We start from the raw sequence: 14,846 nt of genomic DNA, 5'->3' as shown, positions 1-14,846 counted from the left end.
GATACTAGCTATTATTGATACGAATGAAAGCTGAATGCAAAATGAGAGTGGGGGCTCTGTCAGAAAGTACTTATTTTGCAGGCCTTTAACAGTGCTTTCCTTCTGTTCAGGATGGATAATTCCATCTTTTCCCTACTCTGCTCCGGCCTCCCATCTTTGGCCCCGATTTGCCTTGAGTACCACCCACAGCTCTGGGGAAAAGGATCTTCCCAGCTGTGATTCAGTGCTTATTGTTTTTCTCCCTGGCCTGTAAAGTTCCGTCAGTGGGTCCTGTGACTGAGGCAGACAACATTGGTGTGAAGACAGTCACAATCATGTGGAAAGAGATTCCCAAGAGTCAGAGAAATGGCTTCATCAGCAACTACACCATATATTACCAAACTGAAGATGGAAAGGAGTTCTGTAAGTGTGCTTGTAGCCGAGCTGGAAAGCCCCCGAACCCCAAAGAGTTGCTGTGGGTACACCTGCTGTAGGGGTTGGTGCCCTATAATCTCACATGAATCACTTAGCCTCTTTGACAACCTCTCTGATAATGAGGCCAAGAACACCTACCTCTTGAGTTTTTTGGAGTCAAATGAGAGTGAAATGACAGTACCTAAGAATCAAAAGGAGTGTTTGTGGTCAGGCTGTGAACAAGCTGGCCTTCTGGGAGCTTCCCAATCATTAATGCAGACTCTTTAATACTCTGTATTAAAGAGTAGAGTGGTGACACCTACCTCAGTGCAGCACCCTCTACCCTGATTCCTTTTGCCCACTGTCAAGTCATACTTTTGCTTGAATCCACAATATCTACTGACATCCTCAATTCTGGGCTAGGCTTGGATTCCTATTTAGGCTAACTTTTTTTTTTTGTTATAGTAAAATACATAAAGCATAAAATTTATCACTCAAAACATTTGAAAGTGTACCAGTTAGTGGCACTGAGTATATCAATAATGTTGTGCCACCATCATCTCTATCTGTTTCTATCCCAAATAGAAACCCTATACCCATTAATCAGTCTCTTCTCATTGTCTTTTTCCCACAGTCCCTGGAAACCTCAAAATTGCTTTCTGTCTTTTGGATTTACATATTCTGGCTATCTCATATAAATGGGATCATACAATATGAGGCTTTTTGAATCTGGCTTCTCTTACTTAGCATTGTGTTTTCAAAGTTTATCCATCTTTTAGGTTGTAATAATATCTCATTCCTTTTTATAGCTAAAGAATATTCTAATCTATGGATAGTCTGCATTTTGTTTATCCATTCACCAGTTGATGGGCATTTGGGTTGTTTCCACTTTTTGGCTACTGTAATTAATACTGTAGGCAAATACTCTTTGAGTATTTACTTTTAATTCTTTGGGGCACATACCTCAGAGTGGAATTGCTGACCCATATGATAATTCTGGTTTAATTTTTTGAGAAACCACCCAGCTGTTTTCCATAGTGGCTGCCCCATATTACATGCCCACTAGCAATGGATGAGAGTTACAATTTCTCCATATTCTTACCAACACTTATATTATTGTTACTATCATGGGGGGTATGAAATGGTTTCTCAATTCATTTTGTATTTCCTTAATAATTAATGATGTAGAACATCTTTGCATGTGCTTATCGGCCATTTGTATATCTTATTTGAGAAAGTCTGTTCAATTTCTTTGCCCATTTTTATTTTATTTATTTATTTGACAGACAGAGATCACAAATAGGCAGAGAGGCAGGCAGAGAGAGAAGAGTAAGAGGCTCCCTGCTAAGCAGAGAGCCCAATGTGGAGCTCCATCCCAGGACCCTGGGATCATGACCTGAGCCAAAGGCAGAGGCTTTAACCCACTGAGCCACCCAGGTGCCCCACTTTGCCCATTTTTAAATTGGGTTGTTAGTCTTTCAGTTTTTGAGTCATAAGATTATGTTAGAAGTTTCTTATAAAATATATGATTTGCAAACATTTTTTTTCCATTTTATGGATTGTCTTTTCACTCTCTTGATAATATCTTTTGATACACAAAAGTTTTTAATTTTGGTGAAGTCCAGATTAATCTATTTTCTTTTGTTACTTATGTATTAAGTATCATATGTACTGCCAAATTCAAAGCCACTATTTACCCTATGTTGTCTTCAAAGAGATTTATAGTGTTAGCTTTTATGTTTATATCTTTGCTATATCTTTCTATAATTTTAAGCAGAACATGGATAGAGGGATTGGGGTATTTGATTGGATGACTTGGAGGTACAGGTCCCAGTGCTCTTATTTCACTCTTCCTAAGGCACAGTTTTTACTTGGGCTTGGCTGTTGTGTTTGACTTCTATATTTTTCCTTTAGCCAAGACAGTCAACCCCAATATCCTGCAGTATGGCCTGGAGTCCCTGACACGAAAGACCTCTTATACTCTTCAGGTCATGGCCAGCACAAGTGCTGGGGGAACCAATGGCACCAAGATAAACTTCAAGACATTATCAATTAGTGAGTATTTCCTTTATGCCTTGCGTAAGTCTCCTTGGCATTTCCCTTAGGGCAGTTGGAGATGATGTTTGCTAAAGGCAGGGGGAAGCCTAATGAAAGGGAAGTACTTAAGTAAGAAGAACCATCTGCCCTCTGGCTCATTGACTTTCCTGGAAGGCTTATGGTTGAGGAGAGAAGTAGAGAGAGCAGACATATTGAGAAATGAATTTGAAAAGACTGGTCATTTTTTTCCTTCATCATGGGTAGTCCCATGTCATCTTGAGGAGAAGGGTTCAAGTTAATTCCAACTTCATTTCAGTACATACCAACCTCTGCTCTAAAGCTGCCACAGGTTCATAGTCACCAGTATCTGTGTTCCAGAGGTTGCTACAGAGTGGGGCCTTGGAGAGAAAACCTTGGTTTAACTAGCACCATTGTCCACAGGAAGGAACTTAACTTCCATCATTTGTGGAGATTTTTGAGCAAAAATGTACATAATATGTTCTACTTACCAGTTTTTACATTAAAAATAGCAAGAAAAATTTAGTAACAAAATGTAGTGTTGATGATGGTTATGGGAAATATTCAAGAGGAAAGGAAGCTAGAATGAGAGGAGAAATGAAGAAAGAAAGAAAGAAGGAGAATGTGAGAAACAGAAATATGTTAATTTTCTCAAGTCCTTGAGGAGCAGAGATTTGATTTTAAGGATATACTAGAACTGTTTTAAGAATTATTTATATTAAAAGTGAAGAGACATTGCCAGTTTTTTCAGTAAAAGGTAAACAGAGTCTGGTATAGGTTCTCTCTCCCTCTCTCTCTCTCACTTTTTTTTTAGAGAGAGAGAGAGAGAGCATATGAGCAGAGGGTGGGGAGGAGCAGAAAGAGAGAGAGAATCTTAAGCAGGTTCCAGGCTTAGAGTGGAGCGCAATGCAGGGTTCAACCTCATGACCATGGGACTGGATCTGAAATCAAGACACCCAACACATTGAGCCACCCAGACCCCCCTGGTTTAAGTACTCTTGAAAGCCTCTTGCTTATCACATTTTCAAAAGTATAAAACTATCTTTATGGTTCTGGAAAATGTAAATACAGTATGTGTTTCCACATAGAAAACATGTTCTGTTTTTATGGGCTAACACTGCCTTTTTTGGAGTTCTTTTTGATATTGTTCTGTAGAATCTTTTAAAATCATATAGTATTTTTGCAGCACTAGGCACAGATTGCATCATCTGCTAGAATTTTCTCCATGGGTCAAATTTAAGGCAAGAGCCTGCCTTGGAGCCTTGGTGTTTCTTACACTTGTTTGCAGATTACAGATCTCCCTGCTTCTGTCTTCGTTCCTCTGCAGTCTATTCTCCACACGGCATTCAGAGTTTAAAACCCTAGCTCCCTGCTTGAAACCCACCAGTTGCTTCTGCTGTATGTTAAATAAAATGCAAATTCCTACCCACAGCTTTCAGGATCCTTCCTGAGCTGGGGTTTACTGACCTCCTCTCCTACCGCGTTCTGCTTCTATCTATGCTCTCTAACTTCTTCCTGCTTTTGCCTCTGCTGTTCCTTATGCCAGGAATGCTTTCTCCTTGTTTTTGCATGAGTGTTTCTTCTCGTTATTTTTATTTAATTTTTTATTTTTTTTAAACATATATTTTTATCCCCAGGGGTACAAATCTGTGAATCACCAGGTTTACACACTTCACAGCACTCACCATAGCACACATACCCTCCCCAATGTCCATAACCCCACCCCCCTTCTCCCAACCCCCTCCCCCCAGCAACCCTCAGTTTGTTTTGTGAGATTAAGAGTCACTTATGGTATGTGCTTTGGTGAGTGCTGTGAAGTGTGTAAACCTGGTGATTCACAGACCTGTACCCCTGGGGATAAAAATACATGTTTATAAAAAATTAAAAATTTAAAAAAAAAAAAAGAGTCACTTATGGTTTGTCTCCCTCCCAATCCCATCTTGTTTCATTTATTCTTCTCCTACCCCCTTAACCCCCCATGTTGCATCTCCACTTCCTCATATCAGGGAAATCATATGATAGTTGTCTTTTTCCGACTGATTTATTTCGCTAAGCATGATACCCTCTAGTTCCATCCACATTGTCGCAAATGGCAAAGTTTCATTTCTTTTGATGGCTGCATGGTATCCCATTGTGTATATATACCACATCTTCTTTATCCACTCATCTGTTGATGGAAATCTAGGTGCTTTCCATTGTTTGGCTATTGTGGACATTGCTGCTATAAACATTCAGGTGTACGTGCCCTTTTGGATCACTGCATTTGTATCTTTAGGGTAAATATCCAGTAGTGCAATTGCTGGGTCATAGGGTAGCTCTATTTTCAACTTTTTGAGGAACCTCCATGCTGTTTTCCAGAGTGGTTGCACCAGCTTGCATTCCCACCAACAGTGTAGGAGGGTTCCCCTTTCTCCGCATCCTCACCAGCATCTGTCATTTCCTGCCTTGTTAATTTTAGCCATTCTGACTGGTGTGAGGTGGTATCTCATTGTGGTTTTGATCTGTATTTCCCTGATGCTGAGTGATGTGGAGCATTTTTTCATGTGTCTGTGGGCCATCTGGATGTCTTCTTTGCAGAAATGTCTGTTCATGGCCACTGCCCATTTCTTGATTGGATTATTCGTTCTTTGGGTGTTAAGTTTGATAAGTTATTTATGGATTTTGGACACTAGCCCTTTATCTGATATGTCGTTTGCAAATATCTTCTCCCATTCCCTGGATTGTCTTTTGGTTTTGTTGACTGTTTCCTTTGTTGTGCAAAAGCTTTTGTTCTCGATGAAGTCCCAATAGTTCATTTTGACCTTGCTTCCCTTGCCTTTGGCGATGTTCCTAGGAAGATGTTGCTGCGGCTGAGGTCGAAGAGGTTGCTGCCTGTGTTCTCCTCAAGGATTTTGATGGATTCTTTTCTCACATTGAGGTCCTTCATCCATTTTGAGTCTATTTTCGTGTGTGGTGTAAGGAAATGGTCCAATTTCATTTTTCCGCATGTGGCTGTCCAATTTTCCCAACACCATTTATTGAAGAGGCTGTCTTTTTTCCATTGGGCAGTCTTTCCTGCTTTGTCAAAGATTAGTTGACCATAGAGTTGAGGGTCTATTTCTGGGCTCTCTATTCTACGTGTCTACGTGTAGATCTACGTGTCTGTTTTTGTGCCAGTACCATGCTGTCTTGATGATGACAGCTTTGTAATAGAGTTTGAAGTCCAGAATTGGGATGCCACCAACTTTGGCTTTCTTTTTCAATATTCCTTTGGCTATTCGAGGTCTTTTCTGGTTCCATATAAATTTTAGGATTATTTGTCCCATTTCTTTGAAAAAGATGGATAGTACTTTGATAGAATTGCATTAAATGTGTAGATTGCTTTAGGTAGCAAAGACATTTTCACAATATTTATTCTTCCAATCCAGGAGCATGGAACATTTTCCATTTCTTTGTGTCTTCCTCAATTTCTTTCATGAGTACTTGTAGTTTTTGGAGTATGGATTCTTTGCCTCTTTGGCTAGGTTTATTCCTAGTTATCTTATGGTTTTGGGTGCAATTGTAAATGGGATTGACGCCTTAATTTCTCTTTCTTCTGTCTTGTTGTTGGTGTAGAGAAATATAACTGATTTCTGTGCATTGATTTTATATCCTGACACTTTACTGAATTCCTGTACAGTTCTAGCAGTTTTGGAGTGGAGTGTTTTGGGTTTTCCACATATAGTATCATATCATCTGCAAAGAGTGATAGTTTGACTTCTTCTTTGCCGATTTGGATGCCTTTAATTTCCTTTTGTTGTCTGATTGCTGAGGCTAGGACTTCTAGACTATGTTGAATAGCAGTGGTGATAATGGACATCCCTGCTGTGTTCCTGACCTTAGTGGAAAAGCTTTCAGTTTTTCTCCATTGAGAGTGATATTTGTGGTGGGTTTTGATAGATGGCTTTGATAATATTGAGGTATGTGTGCTCCATCCCTACACTTTGAAGAGTTTTGGTCAGGAAGGGATGCTGTACTTTGTCAAATGCTTTTTCAGCATCTATTGAGAGTATCATATGGTTCTTGTTCTTTCTTTTATTAATGTGTTGTATCACATTGATTGATTTGCGGATGTTGAACCAACCTTGCAGCCCTGGAATAAATCCCACTTGGTCGTGGTAAATAATCCTTTTAATGTACTGTTGGATCCTATTGGCTGGTATTTTGGTGAGAATTTTCGCATCTGTGTTCACCAAGGATATTGGTTTGTAGTTCTCTTTTTTGATGGGATCCTTGTCTGGTTTTGGGATCAAGGTGATGCTGGCCTCATAAAATGAATTTGGAAGTTTTCCTTCAATTTCTATTTTTTGGAACAGTTTCAGGAGAATAGGAATTAGTTCTTCTTTAAATGTTTGGTAGAATTCCTCCGGGAAGCCGTCTGGCCTTGGGCTTTTGTTTGTTTGGAGATTTTTGATGACTGTTTCAACCTCCTTAGGGTTGTGGGTCTGTTCAGGCTTTCTGTTTCTTCCTGGTTCAGTTGTGGTAGTTTATATGTTTCTAGGAATGCATCCATTTCTTCCAGATTGTCAAATTTGTTGGTGTAGAGTTGCTTATAGTATGTTCTTATAATTGTCTGTATTTCTTTGGTGTTAGTTGTGATCTCTCCTCTTTCATTCATGATTTTATTTGGGTCTTTTCTCTTTTCTTTTTGATAAGTCTGGCCAGGGGTTTATCAATCTTATTAATTCTTTCAAAGAACCAGCTCCTAGTTTCGTTGATTTGTTCTATTGTTTTTTGGGTTTCTATTTCATTGATTTCTGCTCTGATCTTTATGATTTCTCTTCTCCTGCTGGGTTTAGGGTTTCTTTCTTGTTCTTTCTCTAGCTCCTTTAGGTGTAGGGTTAAGTTGTGTACCTGAGACCTTTCTTGTTTCTTGAGAAAGGCTTGTACTGCTATATATTTTCCTCTCCAGACTGCCTTTGTTGTGTCCCACAGATTTTGAACTTTTATGTTTTCATTATCATTTGTTTCCATGAATTTTTTCAATTCTTTAATTTCCTGGTTGACCCATTCATTCTTTAGAAGGATGCTGTTTAGTCTCCATGTATTTGGGTTCTTTCCAAATTTCCTCTCGTGATTGAGTTCTAGCTTCAGAGCACTGTGGTCTAAAAATATGCAGGGAATGATCCCAATCTTTTGATACTGGTTGAGTCCTGATTTAGGACCGAGGATGTGATCTATTCTGGAGAATGTTCCATGTGCACTAGAGAAGAATGTGTATTTTGTTCCTTTGGGATGAAATGTTCTGAATATATCTGTGATGTCCATCTGGTCCAGTGTGTCATTTAAGGCCTTTATTTCTTTGTTGATCTTTTGCTTGGATGATCTGTCCATTTCAGTGAGGGGAGTGTTAAAGTCCCCTACTATTATTGTATTACTGTTGATGTTTTTCTTTGATTTTGTTATTAATTAGTTTATATAGTTGGCTGTTCCCACATTAGGGGCATAGATATTTAAAATTGTTAGATCTTCTTGTTGGGCAGATCCTTTGAGTATGATATAGTGTCCTTCCTCATCTCTTATTATACTCTTTGGCTTAAAATCTAATTGGTCTGATATAAGGATTGCCATCCCTGCTTTCTTCTGATGTCCATTAGCATGGTAAATTATTTTCCACCCCCTCACTTTAAATCTGGAAGTGTCTTTGGGTTTAAAATGAGTTTCTTGTAGGCAACATATAGATGGGTTTTGTTTTTTTATCCATTCTGATACCCTGTGTCTTTTGATTGGGGCATTTAGCCCATTAACATTCAGGGTATCTATTGAGAGATATGAATTTAGTGCCATTGTATTGCCTGTAAGGTGACTGTTACTGTATATTGTCTCTATTCCTTTCTGATCTACTACTTTTAGGCTCTCTCTTTGCTTAGAGGACCCCTTTCAATATTTCCCATAGAGCTGGTTTGGTGTTTGCAAATTCTCTCAGTTTTTGAGAGAATACTCAGTCCTGGAAGCTTTTAATCTCTCCTCTATTTTCAATGACAGCCTAGCTGGATATAGTATTCTTGGCTGCATGTTTTTCTTGCTTAGTGCTCTGAATATATCATGCCAGCTCTTTCTGGCCTGCCAGGTCTCTGTGGATAAGTCTGCTGCCAATCTAATATTTTTACCATTGTATGTTACACACTGCTTTTCCTGGGCTGCTTTCAGGATTTTCTCTTTGTCACTAAGACTTGTAAATTTTACTATTAGGTGACGGGGTGTGGGCCTATTCTTACTGATTTTGAGGGGGGTTTTCTGTGCCTCCTGGATTTTGATGCTTGTTCCCTTTGCCATATTGGGGAAATTCTCTCCAATAATTCTCTCCAATATACCTTCTGCTCCCCTCTCTCTTTCTTCTTCTTCTGGAATCCCAATTATTCTGTTGTTTCGTCTTATGGTGTCACTTATCTCTTGAATTCTCCCCTCGTGGTCCAGTAGCTGTTTGTCCCACTTTTGCTAAGCTTCTTTATTCTCTGCCATTTGGTCTTCTATATCGCTCATTCTTTCTTCTGCCTCATTTATCCTAGAAGTGAGAGCCTCCATTTTTTATTGCACCTCATTAATAGCTTTTTTTTAAATTTCAACTTGGTCATATTTTAGTTCTTTTATTTCTCAAGAAAGGGCTTTTATATCTCCTAAGAGGGTTTCTCTAATATCTTCCATGCCTTTTTCAAGCCCAGCTAGAATCTTGAGAATCGTCATTCTGAACTCTATACCTGATATATTATCAATGTCTGTATTGATTAGGTCCCTAGCCTTCGGTACTGCCTCTTGTTCTTTTTTTTTTGTGATGAATTTTTCCACCTTGTCATTTTGTCCAGATAAGAGTATATGAAGGAGCAAGTAAAATACTAAAAGAGTGGCAACAACCCCAGGAAAGTATGCTTTCAGAAAGTGGTTGATTTTCTGTTTCTAGAATTGCTGTTGTTCTTGTCTTCGATCTTCCATTGGATTTGTAGGTATTTGCAATCTTTAGGTAAGCTATCTAGCTGATCTCCTGCTACCTGAATTAGTCTCAGCCTGCTACTTTTCCGCCATCTTGACTCCTACCCCTTCTCATTATTAACATTGGCTCAGATTTCTCCTTTCAGAGAAGTCTTCCTTTGCCGATGTGTAAAGTTACTATCTTCCCATCTTACCTAAATATACTCTATCATCCTATTATATCTGTAATAATCTTCTTTTTTTATTGTCTGAATCCTTCTACCAGAATGTAGGCTCCATGCGAGTAGGGATCGTGTATATATTCCTTACTTTTTATTACCCAGGATAGTGCTTGGAAAGTGGTAAGCACTCACTAAATATGTGCTAAGGAATGAAGGTGGAGAATGAGCCTGGTGAACATAGTGTTTGTCACTGTTATTCAGGCAGAAAAGAACTGGATGAGGAGCCACAAATATCACTTTTCTTTTTATGAATAAATTTTAATTGAATTGAAAGAAAAATCATAAAGAACATGTTGCTGAAACTCCTGGAAGAAAAAATTAATCTTTAATTTTTGTCATCAAAGTGAGGAGCTCATCCTTTTACTGACTTTTGTTCTCCTATTCCCAAAGGTGTCCCTGAGATTTTCTTTATAACTTCTTTGGTTGGAAGCGGCCTTCTCATTCTCATCATGCTGACAGTGGCATATGGTCTCAAAAAACCCAAGTGAGTTTATAGGCAACAGCATGTACCCTCAAAATCAGGGACTAAAGGGGTGGAAGGCATCATGTGTGGAAAGGGCACTGTGTTATTAAGGGGATGTTGATTCATTTATCAATTCGGTACATATTTACTGAGTTTATTTATCTGCCATACCCTGCTCATCAGAATTCTGACCAAACGAGGACTTCTATTCCCCACAGCCCCATGTACCAGGCTTATGCCAGGGGATTGCCAGCTGCCCCACATGCTGTTATCTTCGGTATTTGGCATCTGACTCTAAAGTCAGGGAGAAGGTCCTTCCTCTCAGTGATCTCCCAAGTAGAGAGAGAACTTACCCATGGGATTAGAGCATTGGCCAGTAGTATGCCCAGCATAGACTTGTTCCTTGCTGGTAGTGCAGTGTTGGAGGGCTGGCCACAGAGATGTTTGTCCCATGTGCTCTGGTCACTGTGGGAAAGGAAGCTTGTCTTCAGGGTCCTCTGCTTTCTCTTCCCAGAGAATCTCATGCTACCCTGTTGGTCAAGGGCTCCCTCCCCCATAGATCTCTCTCTCCCAAACTGCACAGATGAGGACCTTCTCTGCCAAGCATCTAGGCTTAGTTATAGTTAAGTGAATGTCAGCCTCATTTCCAAACCATAGGTAGAAACCAAGTCACCAGGCAAACCCTTGTACATTTTGCTTTTCTATCAGGCTCCCTTGTGAGGCGGCTGCGGCTGGTTAGGACCACACTTTGAGAATCACTGCACTAAAATGTAGATGTTGTACAGGCTTAGAGGGTTATGCTTCCTGGAGGACAAATCTCAAAAACATGGTTCTGTCATGGTGTGGTTTCTAGCATCAGGACCAGGGGTGGAGATGCAGAGGCAGGAGAGGGTAAGAAAGGTGTCTTTCCATCACAACCCATTGATGACTTATAATTTCACTCCCCAAACTATGTGTTCCCAGTTTCTGTCAGGAAGTCGACAGCTTGTCCTTATGTAATAGGGAGCCATACAATTCTCTGTAGCAAAGCTGCACCCTTCTGGCAGACCCATGCAGTGTAAGTAACATATACTTCTCAAACTTAATTCCCGTTTTAAAATCATATCTCTTATTAGCAAATTGAAGCACTTATGTTGGCCTGATGTCCCCAACCCTGCTGAAAGCAGCATAGCCACATGGCATGGAGATGATTTCAAGGTAAATACTTGTGCTTTTGTTAGAGAAATCATTGAGTAGGTTGGTTGCATAAGACAAGGAAGGGTGATGGAGATGGGGAGGAGTCCTGCACTGAGATTTGTACAGGCTTCACATCAATAGAAATTCAGGTTAAAAAGTCCCGAGGTATGGCTGGCATGACAGGTGGAATGAGCCTTTCTAGAACAACTTTGGCCTTCATCCTCTTGGATCAGTGGAAAGGACTTCACTCTGCTCAGAGGACCCAGTGTGTGCTGGACATGGAACTGGTCCTATAATGGATGCCACCTAAGGACACTGGCCCCATCCTCAAGGACCTGACTGTCTAATTAGGGAGCAAGAGAGAGCCTGGCTATAAGATTCAGGGCCATTAAAAAGCAGCCAAGAACAAGTTAGTCTAGAGGCCACTGGAGACCTTGAGGGGATGTTGATATACATAGCTGTCCACAGGCTGACACGGCTGCCTCGGGTTGTTTTTCTCAAATTAGGGAAGTTACAGTCAGACTTGAACTGGGAATAGGGTTTTTTAGTGACTTATCCCTAAGTAGAAAACTTCCTTTTCATAAGTTTAAATTAAAAACTGTTTTGCAATTTTTAAGATATAATTTCTTTTAGTTAAGTAAAAACAAGCCCTATCAAATATAACCTTTAAATTTTTACTATTGAAAGACTATTTCTAATACTTCTTGATGCAGGAATTTTTAGTACTAGCTCTTGCTTGTTTCAGCTCGGAAGACTTTTTTAATGTAGACATCTTTATTTATTTATTTTAATTTTTGTTATTTGTGTTATTTCTGTTTTCTTCTCTCCTTTATCAGCTGTGTGTTACCCTATATACTTTGCTACTTACTAAAAGTTGTCAAGAGAGTAAATGAATTTATAGGCAGTATTGTCTGATGATTGTGGTTTTTCATCTTATGTAAGAGTTCTAATTTGGATGCTTCCATCTCAATTGGGGTTTAGTGAGCTTATGATTATGTGGAAAATAGCCTTGAGCTCTCAAGAAGAAAAAAAGTTGTTTGAATACCATGTGCCATTTCTCAGGAAATGGGTCAGTCTTGCCAGGCTTCTCTGGAAGGGCTTGTGGAAGAGATTGGCCATCACTTCTGGTCTCTGGAAGGAATGTGGGGGCTGGTCAAGAGGTGAGACATTGGTTATCCTAAGCCTAATGAGCTCTTGACTGCCTCATGTGTAGCTCTTAAATGATCATTGGGGGTGTCCCTTTCTCTTTTTCAGGATAAGCTAAACCTGAAGGAGTTTGATGATCCTGTGAACACGGAAGGAGACAGGGTTCTAAAATCATACTCGGCCTCCAGTGATTTTATTGACAAGTTGGTGGTGAACTTTGAGAATTTTTTGGAAGAGGTTTCCACAGAGGAAATTGGAAAGGATCAGGAAAGCATTTTGAGAGAGGAGAAAAATAAGTATGTGACTTTTCCATATTGGCCTTATCGTCCTCCCACATCAACTGAGATTCCACAGAGAAAACCCCAACAGCTGCGTTCTAGAATACCAGAGGAGACCAGCTTAGAAACCAAAGAACAACTTCTCTCTTCTGTTCAGAGTTTAGGGCCAGAGAATCTCTGCGAGGAAGGAGAACCAAATCCATACTTGAAAAATTCGGTGACAACCAGAGAATTTGTCACATGCGAAAAACCTCAAGATGAAGCCAAAAGAGAAGTTTAATTGTTGCTGTGGCTTGAATCCCTCTGGGTCTCAGTGTGGGTGAATCCTGCAGAGAGCATATATCATGACTTGGCCAGAAGAGCTTTCCTGGGTGTCTCTCCCAACTTGCTTGTGTTAGAGAAACTCTCACATCCCCCTGAGGGGCCTGTTGACCTTCATTGACCCAGACGTGTAACTTGCCCGAGAAGGAGGGATGGTCATATGTCTGTACCCTGCCTAGGAAAAGCAATTTATTATTATTATTTTTTTTTTTTTCAGTTTCACACTGGGGTCTGTGACATTACTTCAAGGGACAGCAGGGCCCCCAAGGTGGATATAATTGGCCTTCTGTAGGAATTAGATCATTGTCACAGCTGTTGCTGGAGTTACTTCCTCAGGGTTCCAGTAGACTCTCCCCACTGCCAGCAGACTGGGGTCTGGTAGGAGGTGAGAGTCTCTCCCTATACCTCTATACCTTGGGTTCTGGGCTCCACCTCCAAGGCAGCGCTGAAATCTCACTTTCGAGATTTTGTTTTTCCCTCTGTACAGAGGCAGGGGAGGTAGAGTGGCCTTCCTGATGCTGTGCCTGCCCAAGACTCCTTCTTACCCTCATAAATCTCAGCAAGACCTCCACCCACAATTCTTGCCCCTGGTTCACAGCACACTGGCTGCTGGGAAATCAGGGAATGTGTGTGGGGGGTGTCTCAGCAGGGCACTGGTGAGCAGACTCTGGGCTGGGCCAGAAGGTCCACCCCAATCTTCACATTGCACAGCCCTGGAAACAATCCCAGAGGCCTCTGCTGCCATTTTGTCTTGCCCCCAAGCCTGAAAGTAAGAAGGCACTGAACATTGCCCTGCTTTTAGGTAGAGACCCTGGCGCCTCACGTGGCCTCAGAGCCAGGGAATGCTTCCTGAGCATGACCTTCTAAGGCTTCTTCCCAGCAAAACCTGAGTAGGCTGTAGAAACATGCTGCTGTGATTTTGCTGCTCTGACCCCAGGACTCCTCTTGCCTTTGCATTGGCCACACACACAGCTTATGGCAGTCAAGGGAGTCCTATGGTCAGGATTCATTTGCGGAGACCCAGCATCGTGACCACATTGATGGCAGATGACTTCCTAGTGTGTGGTTTTGACTCCTCTAGCTATTGGGGGAGGTGGCTGAGAGCCCCGAGAGATGGAGGAAGACCAGGCTGTGAGATGGAGGAAGGCGGGGCTGTGAACCTGGCTTTCCCACCTCTCTCAGCAGCCTCTCATCTTTTTAATGCTTCCTTTTTAAAAAATTTAATTTTATTTAAATTCAATTTTTTCTTCTTTGTTTTCCTTTCATTTATTCTTCCTTTCCCACTGGACTCCTTTTATCATTTTCGCACTGACTTTTGCTGCCTTGAGGGTTAAGGAAACCAGGACTCTCTGTTCTTTCTAGATGGCCCAAGGTAGGTCCTAGGAGTCAGTGTTTCCTGCCAGGAAGGGAAGCAGGACCCCTGAAGCTCCTTCAGGGGGCCACACTCTGCCCTCCAGAGCACATTCACAGGGCACAGGCCCAGCAGCTATGAGGCCTTTCTTTCCTGGGATTGGGTCTCAAACCGTTTTCACTTGCAGTGTCCTGGGTTGCCTCTGTGGCCTGAAAAAGCTGTCTGCATTTTCTCAGTTACAGCAAACAGAACACAAACAGGAGAAGTTGCGTTTTAATAAGTTCATTAAAAATGGGTAACATTCCCCATGAAGTTTTCTGGGGCTCTAGGAATCATGTAAACAGCTATGTCAGCGCCTTATTCCTGGCCCTTCTAATAATACAAGAAAATTTGAAAAGAATGGCACAAAAGCCAATCTGTGGCTGGAGAAAAAAAAAAGGGGGGGAGGGATACTCTCATTGTGGCTTCTCAGGAGGCACCCAGGACAAACACTATGG

At 41.0% G+C, this 14,846-nt stretch overlaps 1 protein-coding gene across 1 annotated transcript in view; it reads left to right on the top strand.

Moving 5' to 3' along the window:
* IL31RA (interleukin 31 receptor A) overlaps positions 1-14,162 on the top strand; it is a 52,121-nt gene extending 37,959 nt beyond the window's left edge. The window contains exons 10-14 of the mRNA XM_004744641.3: positions 256-402; positions 2,308-2,448; positions 10,005-10,098; positions 11,193-11,274; positions 12,508-14,162. Coding sequence (XP_004744698.2) covers positions 256-402; positions 2,308-2,448; positions 10,005-10,098; positions 11,193-11,274; positions 12,508-12,957 — 914 coding nt within the window. The 3' untranslated portion in view covers positions 12,958-14,162. The remainder of the gene's footprint in view (positions 1-255; positions 403-2,307; positions 2,449-10,004; positions 10,099-11,192; positions 11,275-12,507) is intronic.
* The last annotated feature ends 684 nt before the right edge of the window (positions 14,163-14,846 follow it).

This window comes from Mustela putorius, unplaced genomic scaffold (genome assembly GCF_011764305.1).
Source record: "Mustela putorius furo isolate JIRA1106 unplaced genomic scaffold, ASM1176430v1.1 tig00000145_pilon_pilon_pilon, whole genome shotgun sequence".
Lineage (NCBI taxonomy): Eukaryota > Metazoa > Chordata > Mammalia > Carnivora > Mustelidae > Mustela > Mustela putorius.
This window is presented reverse-complemented; position numbering and strand designations above follow the sequence as displayed.